Below are 19,456 nucleotides of genomic sequence, written 5' to 3' on the forward strand. Positions count from 1 at the left end.
ATCAGGCAAGAATGGGAAAGAATTCCACCTACAAAGTTTCAACAATTAGTGTCCTCAGTTCCCAAACGTTTATTGAATGTTGTTAATAGAAAAGGTGATGTAACACAGTACTAAACATGACCCTGTTCCATCTTTTTTGGAACGTTGCAGCCATAAAATTCTAAGTTAATGATTATTTGCTAAAAACAATAAAGTTTATCAGTTTGAACATTAAATATATTGTCTTTGTAGTGTAGTCAATTAAATATAGGTTGAACATGATTTGCAAATCATTTTATTCTGTTTTTATTTATCTTTAACACAACTTTTCAACTTCATTGGAATTGGGGTTGTAGTAAGAAGATGGATCTATTTAGATATGTGGGTATATTCTTCAGTCTGGGTTTGTAAGGTAAATGAAATGTATTATGACAAATCCCCTCCCTTGGGCATGCACTGTAAGAGCAAACGGCACACATCAGTCAGCAGCGTTTTGTCAAATCATATTAAATATCACCAATGATTACTTGTGTGGATGAGATCTGAACATTGATCACAATACAAGACTTATTAGTCCACATTAAATCTCACTAACGGGCACAATTGGCCTTGAACCAGTAGTTAAGCTGCTGTTCTTGCTTCTTTCCTCCACATCCGTGTGCTGGCCCCCCGAGGCCACGTGGTGGCGAGTCATGCGCATCAAGCAATTGTTGTTTTCCGAAGTGATCTGCGTGTTGGAGGCCCGACTGGAACTCTTTCGGCCCTCGTGGAGGTGGATGGTGAACAGACCGTACGTGATGGGGTCTAGACAGGCATTGAAGAGGCCGAAGATGAACAGCATGTGGGTGAGAGAATGAGAGACCGTTTCTTCCATTCTTTCCGGAAACAACCAATACCACAGGCCCAGCAGGTAATACGGGGTCCAGCAGATTATGAACGATGTCACAATGACGATGCTCATCTTAAGAGTCCTCATTCGGGCTTTTGGGATGTTGTTGTGAGAGCGGCGGAGATGAACGTCTCTGGACTGCACTGTCATCCAGGAAAAATAAACATTTAAATCAGCAAATAGGTGAATCCACGGGTGCCGAACCGTGAGTATGCTGGGCTCCACTGTACTCACATGTCTTTCTAGTCAAATACACACTTAATGGAGAGATATTTTTGGACAATCACATACACACAATGTAAACATCAGCCTGTTCAGTCACATATTACACACAAAAGCAGTCCATTTGTATACATAGTGTAACTATCTGTGTGTCCATTTACATACGTACTAACATAATGTAAAAATATGTCTGCCCATAGCTGTCCATTCAGATCCATCATTACTCAATCAGATCCAGTCCTATAGATTCTAGAACATTATAGCTGGCAGTGACCACCTGCATAGCTACTGAATTTTCTTCACATATATATTGATATTTTTTTGCAGCCTGACTTTATATTGCTGCGTATTAAGTAACTGCATTGCATGTGTTTAATTTTTCATCATGTCATTGGGGAAATGCTCGAGAGGTCTGTGTTACATCGTGAAAAGTATCTGATGGAGCCCAGATCATTGCGCTGCTGTTGTCAACCAGCGCAGGGAGCGTGGATGTTGTTATGGGGGACACACGAGCAACCACCAGGACATTTTCTTTTTTTTAAAAGCATGTTTACATACTGTTCCGTATGTGCCAGGCAATTACCTCCCCAGCCTGCCTGCCGGTAAAAGCAATTCACTGTCCCCCCTGCTCAGACTTCGCCGCGATGCAGGACAAATCTCACATAGCCTGCGGAGGAGTTGGCATTTCACGGAAAGCAGGAAGGCCATCATGAAATATTGAAAAAATGCATTTTGGGACTTGGATCATCTAGCTCAATAATTCCCTACCAATGTGGAAAATTAAAGAGCCTAGAAAGTGAATTCAGAGATTTGGTTCTAAATACTGTACATTATACATTTGAAGATAATTGCTGAAACATGCAACAACTGCATTTGAGAGCATTTCAGTTTTCCTGTTTTATTTTTTTGGGACATGGCTAAAAGAGTGCCTAGTGATACATTTCAGCATCGAGCATGAGTCCCTCTCCACCTCTGAGCACTTTTGTTAGCATCAGCAGTTACCCTGCGCAATTAGCAAACTATGCCTACACCCTGGAAATTCATCTTCCCTTCGGATAGTCCTAGGGCGGGGTGAAAACGGTTATTCGACCAATAATCAATAAGAGAATCGATTCTAAAAAGATTCGATAGTGACAGCCCTAGATAGTCCGCTGGTGTGGCCACTTTAGAGTGCCTCGTGGTGAGCTGTGAGCGCATGCAGTTGACAGAGTTTCAGGCTTTAAACGGATATACTTCCATGGCTCATGCGTGTAGTTACATATGTGTTGGCACAAAAAATATGCTAGACAAAGTAGCATCCATTTTTACAGGTTGTAGCAGTGGAATTTGATTGACAGTTGACAGTTCGGGGTGTCGTTTCAGCGCATTCAGGAGACACGCCCACAGCATTTAAGAGTGGAGAGAAGGGTTTGATTTGTCATTATTTTGAAGCCTCATTTTAAGTACTTTGAATTTTTTCTAATCATTGAAATTTAGCAGGGTTGTTAACACCACTCTTCTCAGTGGTGTGTTGAATTACACACCAGAGACATTTATTTTGACTTTACAGGGACTTTAACCAGTTTTATCAATCTATTCCAGCGACATATAGTGACAGGCAGAACGATGAAATGCTCTTCAACAAGGTGGCAGAAGGTACAAAATTAACCTGAGTATCCCCTTTTTGTCACATTTTTGTTTGGTGGTGTGCCGTGAGATTCTTTCCAAATGTAAACTATGCGCTCAATAAAGGCTTAGCAACACTGATCTAGTGTGCTGAAAACTGCATTTGATTATCTGTTGAGCAAAATTCACAACTTACAGTTATTGCGAGCCATGCGGCTGGAGATCTCAATGAGGATTCTGGTGTAGCAGAAGATCATGATGGCCAGAGGAAGGAGAAAGAGACACGCAAAAGTGAACATGTTGTAGACCGTCTCCTGCCAGTGCTCGACGAAACTGCCGTGGGTGGTGCACTGCGTGAAGTTCTCCGGCACAGTGATGGTCACATTGTGAAATATAAACATCTGTGTGAACAAAAGCAAGAGTGAGTGACTGTCACCAACGTTAAATTGCAAATGATCCGTGCACAAAATACGGAAACACGCACTTGTTGTGTAAAATACAGTTGTTCTAAGACAAACCTAAATATTACCTAAAATACCAAATAAATCTTAAGCACACCCTAAAATTTTGTCCATCTCAAATAACTATCCATCCATTTTCTGAGCCGCTTATCCTCACAAGGGTCACGGGAGCGCTGGAGAATATCTCAGCTATCATCGGGCAGGAGGCGGGGTACACCCTCAACTGGTCGGCAGCCAATCGCAGGGCACATAGAAACAAACAAGCATTCACACTCACATTCACACCTGCGGGCAATTTAGAGGAATCAATTAACCTACCACGCATGTCTTTGGGATGTGGGAGGAAACCGGAGTGCCCGCAGAAAACCCACGCAGGCACGGGGAGAACATGCAAACTCCACAAAGGCGGGGCCGGGGATTGAACCCGGGTCCTCAGAACTGTGCCGCCCATCTCAAATATAACAGAAAAATGTTTTACTGTAAAATCGCCTTTTTCCGTATGATTTTGTTGATATGTGTTCCTTGTTTTATTAAAACCTTTTGTGTTACCACAGACATATTTAACATAGTAATTATGTTGAGAAACCGAAGCCTAAAACCTGTTTAGCCATCTAGCGGAGGAGTGGAAAAAAGTGAGGTACATAACCTTGCATAATTGGCATCGTCAAGCTAACTGCGATGACCATGGCTATACCTAAGGAAATGCCTAGCTTCTGTGTTTTATGGTTTTTCAATGTTTTCAGATATAATGGAGTGTGTCACTCAAACCAATTCAACCCTGTTACTCTTATTATCAGAAAATGGTATATTATTGTCAGTTTTTCTTTTTTATTATATAGCTAAGTTTGTTATTGTCCAGTTAGTACAGAAGCTAACACAGCTAGCATGTACTCTAACATTAGCAGTGATTAGCAATCCTGTTACTGTAATTAGAGTAGTACTAAAATTTAATTAATATGCAAATAAAAGTGAACTTTCTTCATCTAATTTTAAAAGAGTCAATCTGCGATATTTTTGAAATATATGTTTTTCAGGTACCTGAAAAGTTGGCATTCCATGCTAGAGCAGAATGTCACAATTCTATGTGAAAAGATCAGTAGCTGTGGAACTGTCTAATGTACAAAGAGGCACGAACCTGTGGGGTTTAGTTTTAAGAGGGCACAATAACAGTGGAAGAAATTTTGTACAGCTATAAACCCAGTAGGGCTCTGAGATCGACAGACTCAGGTCAAATAGTGGAGCACAGAGTCCAAAGCTAACATGGTGAAGCAGCATTTAGCTATTATGCTGCACCCAAATGGAATAAGTTGCCAACAGAAGTGACGTCAGCCCCATTTTTTCATTTTTCCCATGCTTTCTTGAGCATTTCCACTTTTAAATGATATTTCTTGCACTGTACGCCGTTTTAATTGTATTTGATTTTTTTTCTCTTTGTTTTAAATGTTTATAAGCTGTTTGTTTATTTGTTTCTAAATGCTTTTAATCATGTAAAGCACATTGAGTGCTGGAGCCTCTCCCAGCTGACTCCGGGCGAGAGGCGGGCTACACCCTGAACTGGTCGCCAGCCAATCGCCGGACACATAGAAACAAACAACCATTCGTGCACACATTCACACCTACGGGCAATTTAGAGTCTTCAATTCAATCAACCTACCATGCATGTTTTTGGGATGTGGGAGGAAAACGGAGTGCCCGGAAAAAACCCATGCAGGTACAGGGAGAACATCCAAACTCCACACAGGCGGGGCCAGAATTTGAACCCCGGTCCTCACAACTGTGAGGCAGATGTGCTAAGCAGTCGCCCACCGTGCTGCCTAGTCCACATATTCACTCTGTAAAACATTATTGTGCTATACATGCACCGACCGACCATAATAGTAGGTCATGAATTTTGCTGATCGCTCCAAGGGAGTCATTGATTATACTAAGTTTAAAAAGTTTTTAACAATTGCAATTTTGCAAGCAGTCTGCTAAGTAATTGTCAAAGTCATTGCAAACCAGCTTTTGCTTCTCTGTGATGTAGATATTAATTCCTGTCTGCTGATGCGTCCCGGTCACGCAAGATGTTCTGAACATACCCTGTCTTAGCTTGGTAAACTGGATTGCGACTGTGACGTGTCTAGTGCATTTTTGTAAATACAGAAACTCAGATCCTGACTGCATCAAGTGAACAACCCCTAAATATGAGCCAGCTGTTTTCTACACGGGCGGCACAGTGGACGACTGGTTAGAGCGTCAGCCTCACAGTTCTGAGGACACGGGTTCAATCCCCGGCCCCGCCTGTGTGGAGTTTGGATGTTCTCCCCGTGCCTGCGTGGGTTTTCTCCGGGCACTCCGGTTTCCTCCCACATCCCAAAAACATGCATGAATTGGAGACTCTAAATTGCCCGTAGGCATGACTGTGAGTGCGAATGGTTGTTTGTTCCTATGTGCCCTGCGATTGGCTGGCAACCAGTTCAGGGTGTACCCCGCCTCCTGCCCGATGACAGCTGGGATAGGCTCCAGCACGCCCGCGACACTAGTGAGGAGAAGCGGCTCAGAAAATGGATGGATGTTTTCTACACCTAAACTCAACTAATACTTACTGTAGATGCAAACGTGTTGTGATGGAAAATTGAGTGTTGTGCCATCTGGGCTCCCAATTTAAATGCAAATCACAAATAAGAACAACCTATCGGAGTTGATTGGCTTCTAATGTTGTTGTTTTTTATTTGTTTGGTTAAAAACAAAGCATTCTTCATCACAGTTTTCCAATGATAATGTCCTCATTTAATGCACAATATTGTTTCCTCTGAGGAAAGCACCTACTAAATGAAAACAATGGGTGTATAACTAGTGCATTTTGACTATTGTAGCAAAAAAAGCAAGAAAGTTTCTTTAAAAGATTTCAAAAGGGCTCTGTTAAACTGAGGGCAGACACCGTGGTGGTGAAGCATCCCAAGAGACTTGGAAAGCCCAAAGCTTAAACACTAGTTGATTTTGGCAGAAAATAGAAACGCTCCCTGTGGGCAATTCCTTCTGATAATGACATCTAGCCCGTTTTGTGGCCGTCAGACAAAGAAGCCAAAATAAATGAACTGGAGAGATAGACGTGCAGACCTAAACAACCAATCATGTTACTGAGTTACATAATTCTATCATGCTCATAATTTGGTGGAAGCCAGCAACTGCATAAAAGCCATGTTTTGTTTGATTTAACTGGTCCCAAGTGCATGGGAATTGCATGCACCTATCAATTCTGTCAGAGAATGTTCGCATCAGCAGTTATCTGGCACAATTACGGTGTGAAGTAAGCTAGCTCGCTCTGCCTTCACTCCGAAAATGCATCTTCCCTTCGGATTGTCTGCTGGCGTGTGCCTCATTGTTGGCCGTGAGTGTGCGCAAGTCACACAGTGAAAGGCGGGAGAGCAAGGAAGGGGGAAATGTTTTTTAAAAAGTCAGACTTGACAGCCAGCGTGTGGACAGCTTTGCGCTGGGCTTTAGAGTGATTGGTCGCGGCCTGACGGGATATAGTCCAGCCACCGGAGGCTTTAAGAAAGCTATAGTTTCGTGATGCAAACATGTAGGGACGTGCATGAATAAGAAAGATGCTAGACAAAGTAGCATTCATTTTTCCAGGTCATAGTACTGGTATTTGATTGACTGTTGACAGCTGAGCAGGGTGTGGTTTCATTGCATTTAGCAGACACACCCACAGCATTTGAGAGCAGAGAGACTTTGAACTTTTTTTTTTAAATCATTCAAATTTGGTAGGGTTGGTAACAACACTCTTTGCTGTGGTGTGTCTAATTTACATTTATTTTCACTTTACAGGGACATTAAGTAACCTTTTGGATAAATTGTACTTGTCAGAAGAAATGCTACTTTTACTCCTTTAAATTTGTATGTATCTATCATTGCTCGAACAATCATTTTTTGGGGGTTTGTCAAAGAGACTTTTGCCTCTCCAATCCAACAAAACCACTTCTGACATTTCATTCTAGTTTTCCAATCAAAAGAAGACAAATGGCTACGCAGAAGCAACGTTTTCAAAGGGACTAACTAATTCATTCTTTTTTCAAAACTTTTTTTCTCTTTTGACAGCATCATGCCAGTTTTCTGTTTTCCCCCAACACAATGATTTTTGATCTGAGTTCGGTGCTTTTAAAGTTTGCTTGAGGCTCATTGTCCTCGAAGCTGCCAAACTGTTGATGCTATCCAACTTCACTTCTGATTCCGTTGATGTTTTTTCACAATGTGAAAAGACTCCAAGTGCCCAAAGCATATAGGGTAACTCCCTGGTTGAATGCCTCCCAGTGTGTGGAATGGGGCAATTTAAGGACCTTCTTGGCCATGTCTGAGACTAGTGATTGAATGAACATTGATTCATGCCAATGTTATTCTCCAAAACAATTTAGGAGCATCACTATCGCTACAGGGATGCAAACTCAATCAATGAAATTAAATGTGTAGCTGTGAGTGGATCAAGGGTGAGTTAATGCATTGAAAAAGGAATTTTCATGCATGAGATAATAACACAGCAATTCATAATTACATGCTCGTGGATGATTACCGTGACATATAAAGCAGCGTTTATAGAAGTCATGTGTGAACCGTTACTGAAATATTTATATCTCCGACACCAGATCTTTATGCTCCAAAATCGATTCTCAAATTACAACCCCAATTCCAATGAAGTTGGGATGTTGTGTTAAACATAAATAAAAACAGAATACAATGATTTGCAAATCATGTTCAACCTATATTTATTTGAATACACGGCAAAGACAAGATATTTAATGTTCAAACTGATCAACTTTATTGTTTTTAGCAAATAATCATTAACTTAGAATTTTATGGCTGCAACACGTTCCAAAAAAGCTGGGACAGGGTCATGTTTACCACTGTGTTACATAACCTTTTCTTTTAACAACATCCAATAAACTTTTGGGAACTGAGGACACTAATTGTTGAAGCTTTGTAGGTGGAATTCTTTCCCATTCTTGCTTGATGTACAGCTTCAGCTGTTCAACAGTCCGGGGTCTCCCTTGTCGTATTTTACACTTCATAATGTGCCACACATTTTCAATGGGAGACAAGTCTGGACTGCAGGCAGGCCAGTCTAGTAACCGCAATCTTTTACAACGAAGCCACGCTGTTGTAACACGTGCAGAATGTGGTTTGGCATTGTCTTGCTGAAATAAGCAAGGGCTTCCATGAAAAAGATGTTGCTTGGATGGCAGCATATGTTTCTCTAAAACCTGTATGTACCGTTCAGCATTAATCGTGCCTTCACAGATGTGTAAGTTACCCATGCCATTGGCACTAACCCAGCCCCATACCATCACAGATGCTTGCTTTTGAACTTTGCGTCCATAACAGTCCGGATGGTTCTTTTCCTCTATGGCCCAGAGGAAACGACATCCACAATTTCCAAAAACAATTTGAAATGTGGACTCGTCGGACCACAGAACACTTTTGCACTTTGTATCAGTCCATCTTAGATAAGCTTGGGCCCAGAGAAGCCGGCGGCGTTTCTGGGTGTTTTTGATAAATGGCTTTTGCTTTGCATAGTAGAGTGTCAATGTTGGTTTTCGGCCTTGCCGCTTACAGTGATTTCTCCAGATTCTCTGAACCTTTTGATGATATTATGGACTGTAGATGATGAAATCTCTAAATTCCTTGCAATTGTACGTTGAGGAACATTGTCCTTTAACTGTTCGACTATTTTCTCACGCACTTGTTCACAAAGAGGTGAACCTCGCCCCATCTTTGCTTGTGAATGACTGAGCAATTCAGGGAAGCTCCTTTTATACCCAATCATGGCACCCACCTGTTCCCACCTGTGGGATATTCCGAACAGGTGTTTGATGAGCCTTCCTCAACTTTCTCAGTCTTTTTTGTCACCTGTCCCAGCTTTTTTGGAAAGTGTTGCAGCCATAAAATTCTACGTTAATGATTATTTGCTAAAAACAATAAAGTTTCAACATTAAACATCTTGTCTTTGTAGTGTATTCAATTAAATATAGGTTGAACATGATTTGCAAATCATTGTATTCTGTTTTTATTTATGTTTAACACAACTTTGTACCCCAACCGGCGGCACGGTGGCCGACTGGTTAGAGCGTCAGCCTCACAGTTCTGAGGTGCGGGGTTCAATCCCCGGCCCCGCCTGTGTGGAGTTTGCATGTTCTCCCCGTGCCTGCGTGGGTTTTCTCCGGGCACTCCGGTTTCCTCCCACATCCCAAAAACATGCATTAATTGGAGACTCTAAATTGCCCGTAGGCATGACTGTGAGTGCGAATGGTTGTTTGTTCCTATGTGCCCTGCGATTGGCTGGCAACCAGTTCAGGGTGTACCCCGCCTCCTGCCCGATGACAGCTGGGATTGGCTCCAGCACGCCCGCGACCCTAGTGAGGAGGAGCGGCTCAGAAAATGGATGGATGGATGGATGTACCCCAACCAATTGTATGTTTCAAGACAGTAAATGTTTCAAGACAGTAAATAACAAGGAAAAATGTGTTTCAATTAGCCGAAAGTGGCCATAATAGAGCCAAGAGGACACATTTCATGTTAACAGTATGTTGAAATACTTAAATAACTGAAGTTGGAAATAACAAGATCAGAAAAAAATGGCAAGTTTCATCACATTAGAATTAATACAGTTGCATCGTTCAAGGTTCAAAAAAAGTGAAGCAAGGTGGACACAAAGGGCCAACATAAAGCTTTCTCGCTGCTCATCAGTGAGTATGGCAGAGGTAATGAGGCGAGGAGGAGAGCAGCAGAGGCGCTGGACCTGAATAAAAACACAACTACCTTTTATTTTGACATACGACTTCGTCCATGTGATCCAACAAGGACGGACAAACAACAGTGAGAAGTTTGAGAGGTTCAGGGAATCCTGCAAGCGGGCATATAGCATCCTGTGTCGGTATGGTACACTGTTTGTCAACCTCTTTGCGATGATGAAGGCAGCTGGCCGAACTCTCTTCCTTCAAGAACATTCAGTACCTGAAGGACTCTTTATCTTTGGGCAAATCAGAGGCAGAGGCACTGAAGAATTTCAAAGTCAAGTGCAACGAGGCTCTGCAGGAAAGCTGGAAGACTGAGGTCAACTGGATGATGCACTCTCTGGCCAAAGATAACAGACCATAAAGGATACCAAGCAGAACTAGAATTACAATGTAATGGACAGAAAAGAGGCGGCACGGTGTCCGACTGGTTAGAGCGTCAGCCTCACAGTTCTGAGAACCAGGGTTCAATCCCCGGCCCCACCTGTGTGGAGTTTGCATGTTCTCCCCGTGCCTGCGTGGGTTTTCTCCGGGCACTCCGCTTTCCTCCCACATCCCAAAAACATGCATTAATTGAAGACTCTAAATTGCCCATAGGTGTGACAATGCGTGCGAATGGTTGTTTGTTTGTATGTGCCCTGCGATTGGCTGGCAACCAGTTCAGGGTGTACCCCGCCTCCTGCCCGATGACAGCTGGGATAGGCTCCAGCACGCCCGCGACCCTAGTGAGGAGAAGCGGCTCAGAAAATGGATGGATGGACAGAAAAGACAAAAGAAAACAATCGGACATCTGTTTCTACCAATGGCGTTTGACGATTGAAGTGATTGCCTCATTAGGTAACCAAAGACAATGGAATAATTATGGAGCCCGAGTGTAGTGTTGGTATGAAATATAAATTCACCACAGACAGCATTGCACTATACAACAACAAAAAACACAGGCTGATAGTCATGGACTACATTAATGGGTCAGATACTGTATGATTTCTTTGTGATTTATCTAATGTTGAATATGTATTTTTTTACAAAAATGTATTTTTAAAGGCGTTTTCAATATACTGTATATCAGTTCATGTTGCCAGCACGGTGTTCGACTGGTTAGCACATTTGCCTCACAGTTCTGGGGACCGGGTTTAAATCCCGGCCCCGCCTGTGTGGAGTTTGCATGTTCTCCCCGTGCCTGGGCGGGTTTTCTCCGGGCACTCCGGTTTCCTCCGACATCCCAAAAACATGCGTGGTAGATTGATTGAAGACTTTAAATTGCCCATAGGTGTGAATGTGAGTGCGAATGGTTGTTTGTTTCCATGTGCCCTGTGATTGGCTGGGGACCGGTTCAGGGTGCCACGACCCTCGTGAGGATAAGCGGTAAAGAAAAAGGATGGATGGACGGTTCAGGGTGTACCCCGCCTCCCGCCCAAAGATAGCTGGCATAGGCTCCAGCAGCCCGCGACCCTAGTGAGGATAAGCAGTAAATAAAATGGATGGGTGGATCAGTTCAAGTTGCCTTTGCTGGGCCAGTAGTTGGGAACAATTGTTTAATTGAGTGATCCAGGACTGAGGCCTTTAGTTTATGTAAATTAAATTGTGTTGCACCATAAAAAAAAATAATTTAAAAAGAAAAAAAAAATGAAGAAAAACAGGTAAATCAATCCAGCTTGACTTTGACATTGGGAATGCTCACAGCTCTGGCTCTGTGCATCCACAAACACGGGTCACCCTTAAAATACCATCACTCCACCTTGAGGATGTTATCACATTAAAGACAGTGAAATGAGACGTCAGATATGGTCAGTGGGAGAGTTAATTTAGGCGCTGACAAGCATTTAGCCATAAAAAGTGCTACATTCAAAAATGTTGCAATCTTGTTCATGCTTGAATACATGAATGAAATTCTAATGGAATATAAACCCAGTAGGGCTCTTGAGATGGACAGACTCAGGTCAAATAGTGGAGCACAGAGTCCAAAGCAAACACAGTGAAGCAGCATTTAGCTATGTTTTTAAGTCCAGGTTCTTTTTTCACATGCTTTTTAGAGCATTTCCACTTTTAAATGACATATCTTGCACTGAACACTGTTTTAATTGTATTTTTCTTTTTTCTCTTTGTTTTAAATGGGTTGTTTTGTTTGTTTTTAAATGCTTTTCATCATGTAAAGCACATTGAGTTACCTTGTGTATGAAATGCACTATATCAATAAATTTGCTTTGCTTTGAATCATTTTGCATCGGCGTCCACTAAAAGACAATTTGTTTTTTCACAATTTAATGTAGTTCCCAGATGTGTTGTTAACATGTCTGAGATGTGCTTCCATCAAAAATACCCCAAGGATCAAGAATTATTTATCAGTGATGAAAAGTAACAAAGCAAAAATCAATCAATCAATCAATCAATCAAAATCCTTTATTTAACCAGGTAAAAACAAAAGAACATGCAGCTTCAAAAGCTTTTTTCCAAATGTGACCTGGCCAAGATGGTAGCAAAAAAATCTAAGTGGTTACACCAAACATACAAGACACGAATAACCACCCCTCAGGTCAGTCTGGTGGCCGTCCAGGCTGAGCGGTTTAGGTGGTCGTCCAGGACGCCAAACACCAGGGTCTTTACAGGGCCATTCAGGCGGACGGCCACGGTGCCGAACCCAATGGTAATGGAGGGGCCAGGCAATAGGGTCTGGTGGCGGCCGCTGGATGAGCGCCGCCCGAGCCGGGTCGGGAGACGGCCCCTGGCCGAGCGACGCCGGAGCGAGGACGGGTGGCGGAACGGGAGCCTGGCGCTGCTGCCGAAGAGCCGGGATGGGAGACGGCTGCTGGACGAGCGCCGCCGAGGAGCCGGAGCCGGGGCAAGGGGAACAACCAAATGAGCACACGACAAACATGGAACACAGGAAAACACGGAACAAAACTCAACACAACCCAAACCAAAACAAAGACCATGACACTTCTGGCATTTTCTGAGGAGACGGACACAGGCTTCCATACTATATAGTATTCTGATTAACTATACATGAAGAGATTATTTATGCATGTGGAAAATGTCAAAAAAAGGGGGGGGATTCAATCTGTCTTTTAAAAAATACAATAGAATGAATGTACTGTATAAAATTATACGTATTATTATGCTACATGTCCATCCCTCCATTCTCTGCACTGCTTACTAGGATGAAATGTAATTTCATTAATGATTAATTAATTCAATTCAATAATCAACATTTTATTTTATATTGAATGTACTTTTGTATCTACAACTAAACAAAGGCCGCCTGGCGAAAATGAATAGATTACATCATTTGATTTGCTGTTCTTTTGATCAAATAATAATAAATGTCAGTATTTAGCTGTTTGAAGAGGCTGGAGGGAAAATCTGACAGATTTAATCAGACTTCAAACAGATAGAAATGGATGATGTAATTTGATAAAGATCCAAATTAGGATCAACAAAAAGATCTCGAGCCATTAAATTCTCCGCCATCATGCCTCTAGGGAGGTCCATTTTCAACACCGCTTATCCTGGTTAGGGTCACGGGACGCTGGAGCCTATCCCAGCTGACTTCGGGCGAAAGGCGGACTACACCCTGAACTGGTCGCCAGTCAGTCACAGGGCACATATAGACACGGATGACCATTCGCACTCACATTTGCACCATCACTGAGTGGGAACTGAACCCACGCTGCCTGCACCAAAGTCAGGCGAGTGTACCACTACACCATCAGTGACTCTAGGGAGGTCATTTTATGTAACTGAAGCGATTCCCTGTCATCGCTCATAGCGGTGCAACAACTATTTGATTATCAAATTATTCAACAACTATTTTTACAATCAGGTAAAATAAAATAAAATAAAAATGATCATTTAGCCTCTCAACAGTAAATATTCTGTGAGATTACTGTAGTCCTCCGTGAAATCAGACTGATTATCTTTGTGTTTATTCAAGATAAGACATTTGCAAACATCTGCATTTACTTTGGAAAACAATAATCAAGATTTTTGACTATTTTCTGACATGTTACGGACCAAAAAGGTAACTGAATCATAATCAGTTTATGTTTGTGCGTTTTCTGCACTGTCAGTTTGAAATATTTTCCTCTTTTTGAATAAAGGGATGGAAATCATAAAATATTTTTTATCTGATTCCTCCATTAATTGAAAAAATAATTAACTGATTAATCCATTATTAAGTAGTCGTTATTTGCAGCACTGAGCTCTCATCTGAAAAGGTTTCAAGTTCGATCATTAAGAGAAACATGCGCAGCGCTCCCACAAATTACAACAATGGCATTCAGCATACTTTTTATATCATTTTATAGTTATCATTTGTTTCTATGCCGATACATCAAAATACTGTATGTCTGTGCGAAAACCGGTAAGAGAACCGTTGTACTACACTGAAAAAAATATCAATGACGTCATCAACTAATCGCCTTCGACTCAACTTTCATCACATTAGCTTCGACTACAAAAAATCTTTAGTCGTGCAACCCGAAGTGGACGCGACCGCTACAGCCCAATAATGACTGTAGGCTAGAAACATACATAAAATGAATGAACCCTACTTCGAGAGAAGTTCACAATCTGAAGAAGAAAATGTCAGTGTAATCCTCCTGTTCTTCCTTTTCACATACCCCTTCCTCTATTATGTTTTATAGTTGTGCCTGATAAAGGAAAAAAGCCATTAAACTTCAAGATCAAACCGACTGCCTGGGAACATGGAGGAAAAAGCCGAATGGAGACTGAAAGTGCACTTGAGAAGATGAACCATAAAGGTGACTCAGCATTCCTCTTCGGAAATGGATAGAAACAGATGTTACGCATTGTCTTTTCAATAGAAAAGTACATTGCTTATGTTGGAGCACACAAGTTTCAGTTTCATCAGTTTATTTGAAAGGGGACAATGCAATTTCATAAAACACATGAAATACACATGGTTAAAAAAGCCAGAATTAGCCAGAAGGCTAGTTTTCATCTGTAGTCCCCTGGCCATGATGTAAAAAAGCAGTAAAATACATCTACAAGACAAGAAAATACAGGATACATAATCAAAGACTTACTATACTATTACTATTATGACGTAGCCACCAGCATGAACGATGGAAGGAGCTGCAAAGATCATAAAATTATGAATTTCAAGATTATGTTATCGATCAAGTCTGCAAAAAGTGGATGGCAACCTGCATGGCTTGCAACTCGCGCATGAAAGACACAACAAGAACAACATCGAACTTCATCCGTCACTACAAAACTCACAAAGACAGGTAAGCTAATTTAACAGTTTAGCTAGCCGGACAAACATTACGTTTCTTAGACTGTTTTGGGACGATTAAAAATAAAAATGATTTTAGTGCAGCTAAGTAACTTAAGACGGTTTATGATAATTGTCTGAACCGTCCGTTTCGGTTCATAGGCACGCCAAACTCTCATCTTTTTTTTTTTGTCCTCTCTCTCTCTCATTTACTGAGGCGAGACCAGAGCAAAAAGTAGCGTGTAGAATATAATGCCAACTGCTGACTGCAGAAGAAGTGAAGCGGTGTTGCTAGCGGTCATTTGTGGAGATTAAAATCAAAAAGGTGCGGAGACGTTTGCGGGCATGACGAAATTAAGAGTCGGCGCTAGAAGATGCCAGGTGCGTTATATATAGGTCTGCTGTATCGCATCACTTTGCATTACAATCACGGCGATAAAAAAAAAAAAAAAAAAAAGTCATTGACAGAAGTCGTTAGTAAATACAATACAAATTGTGAGTAGCTACATGTGATTAGAATTTTCATACTACTGAACGTGTTTATTGAAGTGTCAGCATTCAAATATCATCAGTTGTGTCAGCTCTGTGATGAAGCTCTCTGGACTACGTTTTTTTAAGACCGCAGCGTATGAAACATAACCTTTAATCTAGATATGCCCAAAGTCCGGCCCCCGTGCCAAATCCGGCCCGTGTTCATATTTCCACTGGCCCGAAGCCTCTGTCATAAAATTAATGATATGTGGCCCGGCAGTACAAAATACACACGCAATTTTATATTTCACCACAGGATGGCAGTAAACTTGTGGCCGAACTGTCGCGGGGCCGTTTTGCGCATGATGTGTTTTTTGCCCATTTCTAAAATGGCAACTGGAAGTAAGAAAAGGAAAGTTGATAGCGAGGGTCGCCGTTTCCATGAATATTTCCGTGAATATTTTTTCACTGAATTTAGAAACAACTGCATCTGCCTAATTTGCCAAGAGACTGTGGCTGTGTTCAAGGAGTTCAATATAAAGAGGCACTACCAGACGAAACATGCTAATTATGACAAGCTAAGTGCGAACGAACGCAGTGAAAAATTGAAGCAACTGGAAGCTGGTTTAACGGCACAGCAACACTTTTTCACAAGAGCCAATGAGTCGAATGAAAATGCAACAAAGACAAGCTATGAGGTGGCAATGCTGGTTGCCAAGCACTGCAAACCTTTTACTGAGGGTGAATTTATTAAAGACTGTGTGATGAAAATGGTGGAGAACATTTGTCCTGAGAAAAAGCAACGGTTCGCCAATGTTTGCCTGGCTCGTAGCACTGTGTCACGAAGGATCGAAGAAGTTTCTTCTGATATTAAGAGACAGTTGGACGCAAAAGGAGTGGAGTTTGAATTTTTTTCGTTAGCCTGTGACGAAAGCACGGATGCATCCGACACCGCTCACTTACTGATTTTTTTGAGAGGAGTGGACAGTGAAATGAACGTGTGTGAAGAACTACTTGAACTCCAGAGCCTTAAGGACCAAACAAGAGGGAAAGATTTATTTGCTTCTGTTTGTTCCGCCGTCGATGACATAAAATTACAGTGGAATAAAATCACAGGGATTATTACGGACGGCGCACCTGCCATGGTTGGCGAGCACAGTGGATTATCAACCCTAGTGTGTAACAAAATAAGCGAAGAAGGAGGTAAAGCTATAAAACTCCGTTGTATTATTCACCAACAAGTTCTATGTGCCAAACATCTGAAATATGATCACGTTATGAAACCGGTGATAAAGGCTATTCATTATATTCGCTCCAAAGCCCTGTGCCACCGCCAGTTTCAACAATTTCTACTGGATATCCACGCTGAATACGGAGATGTTGTGTATCACACCGATGTAAGATGGCTCAGTCGGGGGTCTGCACTGCAGCGTTTCTACTCACTCAAAGAGGAAATTGGACAATTCTTGGCAAACAAGGGACAACCGATGCCAGAACTAACCGATCCTGTTTGGCTGTCTGATTTTGGATTTTTAGTTGACATAACCCGACATCTGAACGCCCTGAACACAAGCCTTCAGGGGCAAAATGCATTGATAAGCCAACTGTATTCACATATTAAGGCCTTTCGGACCAAGCTGCTACTTTTCCAAACCCACCTGTCACAAACGCAGCCCAATACCACACATTTCCAATCTCTGCAAGAAATAATGACGTGTTTTCCAGCGCACAATATTAGTGCGCAAATGAGGAGGTATGCCGCAAACATCTCATCTCTGACTGAGGAGTTTCAACGTTTCAGGGATTTTGCAACTATTGAAAAGGAGATCACGCTTTTTTCTTCTCCCGTTTCCGTGGATCTCGGTGACGTTCCAGCCCACCTGCAGTTGGAGCTCATTGAGCTGCAGTGTGACACGGAGTGTCGCAGCCGGTACCAACAACTCCCTCTTGTCAACTTTTACCAGCAGCTGGATAAAGACAGGTTCCAAGAGCTTCGTACATTTGCTAAGAAAATGTTGAGCTTGTTTGGCTCGACATACTTGTGCGAGAAGACATTCTCAGTCATGAACATGAATAAGAACCGCGTGAGGACAAGACTAAGTGACTCCCACCTCCGTGACATCTTGCGCATTAAAACCACCGCTTTTGAGCCAGACCTGCCCCATTTACTGCAGTCGAGATCTCAGTATCACCCTTCACATTAATGCAAACATGTTGTTTGTTGATTCTGATGAATAAAGTTTGAGTTTGAGTCAAATTCCGTAAAAATACTTTATTTTGCATTTATTTTAACCTTCATTTATCCAGGTCAGGCAGTTATCAGATCTACCTAGCAGCAGACAGCATAGTAAAACAAAGTAAAATAAAAATAAATACAACAAAGCATTCCCCTCGTCGGTAGCATGTAAAATTAATGCTGGCCCGTATGACAATTTTTTTATGTCAATGTGGCCCCTGAGCCAAAAAGTTTGGGCACCCCTGCTTTAATCTAATGACAAGTGTCAATTGTCCAGAGTCAGTGCTTCTAAATGAGATTGTTTAATTCTAAACACAGCCACATTATGAGAGCATGTGCACACGTAAGCAACCACATTACTCTGTTGTTTGTTTTTACTTCACTCGAAAAGGTTTCCATTTTTTTCAAATGAGTTGTACAGGTTACGTGTCACATTAAAGGTGAAAAAAGTTGAAATGTGAAAATATTGATTATATATGGCTTTTGTTTAACAATGTTCTCTTAAGAACCGTAGGAATTACAAGGCTGTCACCACAAAGTAAACAAAATAGTTTGTAGAGAAGTAAATGTGAGTTAATTTGAGTTTGAAATACAATTCAGTGCAATAAATTCATTCAATTATAATCTCAGTTGTTGTTCATTTAACTTTTATAAGGTGTGAATATTTTTTTGGTATTATGATTTGTGAAAAAAAAAAACGCATTTTATTACCACTCCAATATATGTTGCGACAGGAGCAAGATTGACTTGACTTGAGACTTGGTTAAACCAAGTAATGACTTGACTTGCTTGATTTTTTACCCCACAGGGACTTGGGACTTCCTTGGACTTGAAGGTTATGACTTGAAACTTGCTTGTGACTTGCACATATGTGACTTACTCCCACCTCTACCTCTCTCTAAAATATTTGCTCTTTTTTCAGTTAAGTTATACAAGTTATAGATCACATTAATTACTTGGTCTAATTTTTTATATCACAAAAACCTGACATTTGAACAGGGGTGTGTAGACTTTTTATACCCACTGGATGTTGTTTCTAAAAGGTGTAGATTACATTTTAAAATGTTAATTTCCTGCTGTATCAAAAAGCTATCAAATGTACGCCATAAGTAAGACGTTAAGCAAAAGTTGAAGTTGGCGAGGCGATATCTCTGCCTAACTTAAACACTATAAACTGAGAAAAGTGCTGTTAATTAACTATGGCTTTGTCACCACAAGCGACACCCTTCACACGCAATCACTGGAGAGGGTACAAATAGAACTCGTCATATGGCACATCTGTGCGTATTAAGCTTTCTCCGAGGGATTGAATCTTTTGTATTTTTCTCATAGGGTCCCAACGTGGCACAACGCTGATTATGAGATCGCTATTAATCACCATAAGTCTCTGCCATCGGCCTCCATTCATGCTTTGTTCATTAGGTTCGAGGTTAAGGACACATACACGCATCACTGAAAACAAAGAGAAAGAATACCTCACTGAATACTTATTCGAGCCATTGTGAATGGAGAATTTATATAGCCTAACAAGCATTATCATGCTGTTGCCGAGGATTAAAATTTTAGAAAATGGATGGGTGGACAACT

General features: G+C 41.5%; 1 protein-coding gene across 1 annotated transcript in view; it reads right to left on the reverse strand.

The window, feature by feature from the left end:
- Positions 1-261: 261 nt before the first annotated feature.
- gnrhr4 (gonadotropin releasing hormone receptor 4) overlaps positions 262-19,456 on the reverse strand; it is a 29,162-nt gene continuing 9,967 nt past the window's right edge. The window contains exons 3-4 of the mRNA XM_061774292.1: positions 2,892-3,096; positions 262-1,011 (exon numbers count right to left, since the gene is read on the reverse strand). Coding sequence (XP_061630276.1) covers positions 560-1,011; positions 2,892-3,096 — 657 coding nt within the window. The 3' untranslated portion in view covers positions 262-559. The remainder of the gene's footprint in view (positions 1,012-2,891; positions 3,097-19,456) is intronic.

The sequence above is a fragment of the Phyllopteryx taeniolatus genome, chromosome 5, assembly GCF_024500385.1.
Source record: "Phyllopteryx taeniolatus isolate TA_2022b chromosome 5, UOR_Ptae_1.2, whole genome shotgun sequence".
Classification (NCBI taxonomy): domain Eukaryota; kingdom Metazoa; phylum Chordata; class Actinopteri; order Syngnathiformes; family Syngnathidae; genus Phyllopteryx; species Phyllopteryx taeniolatus.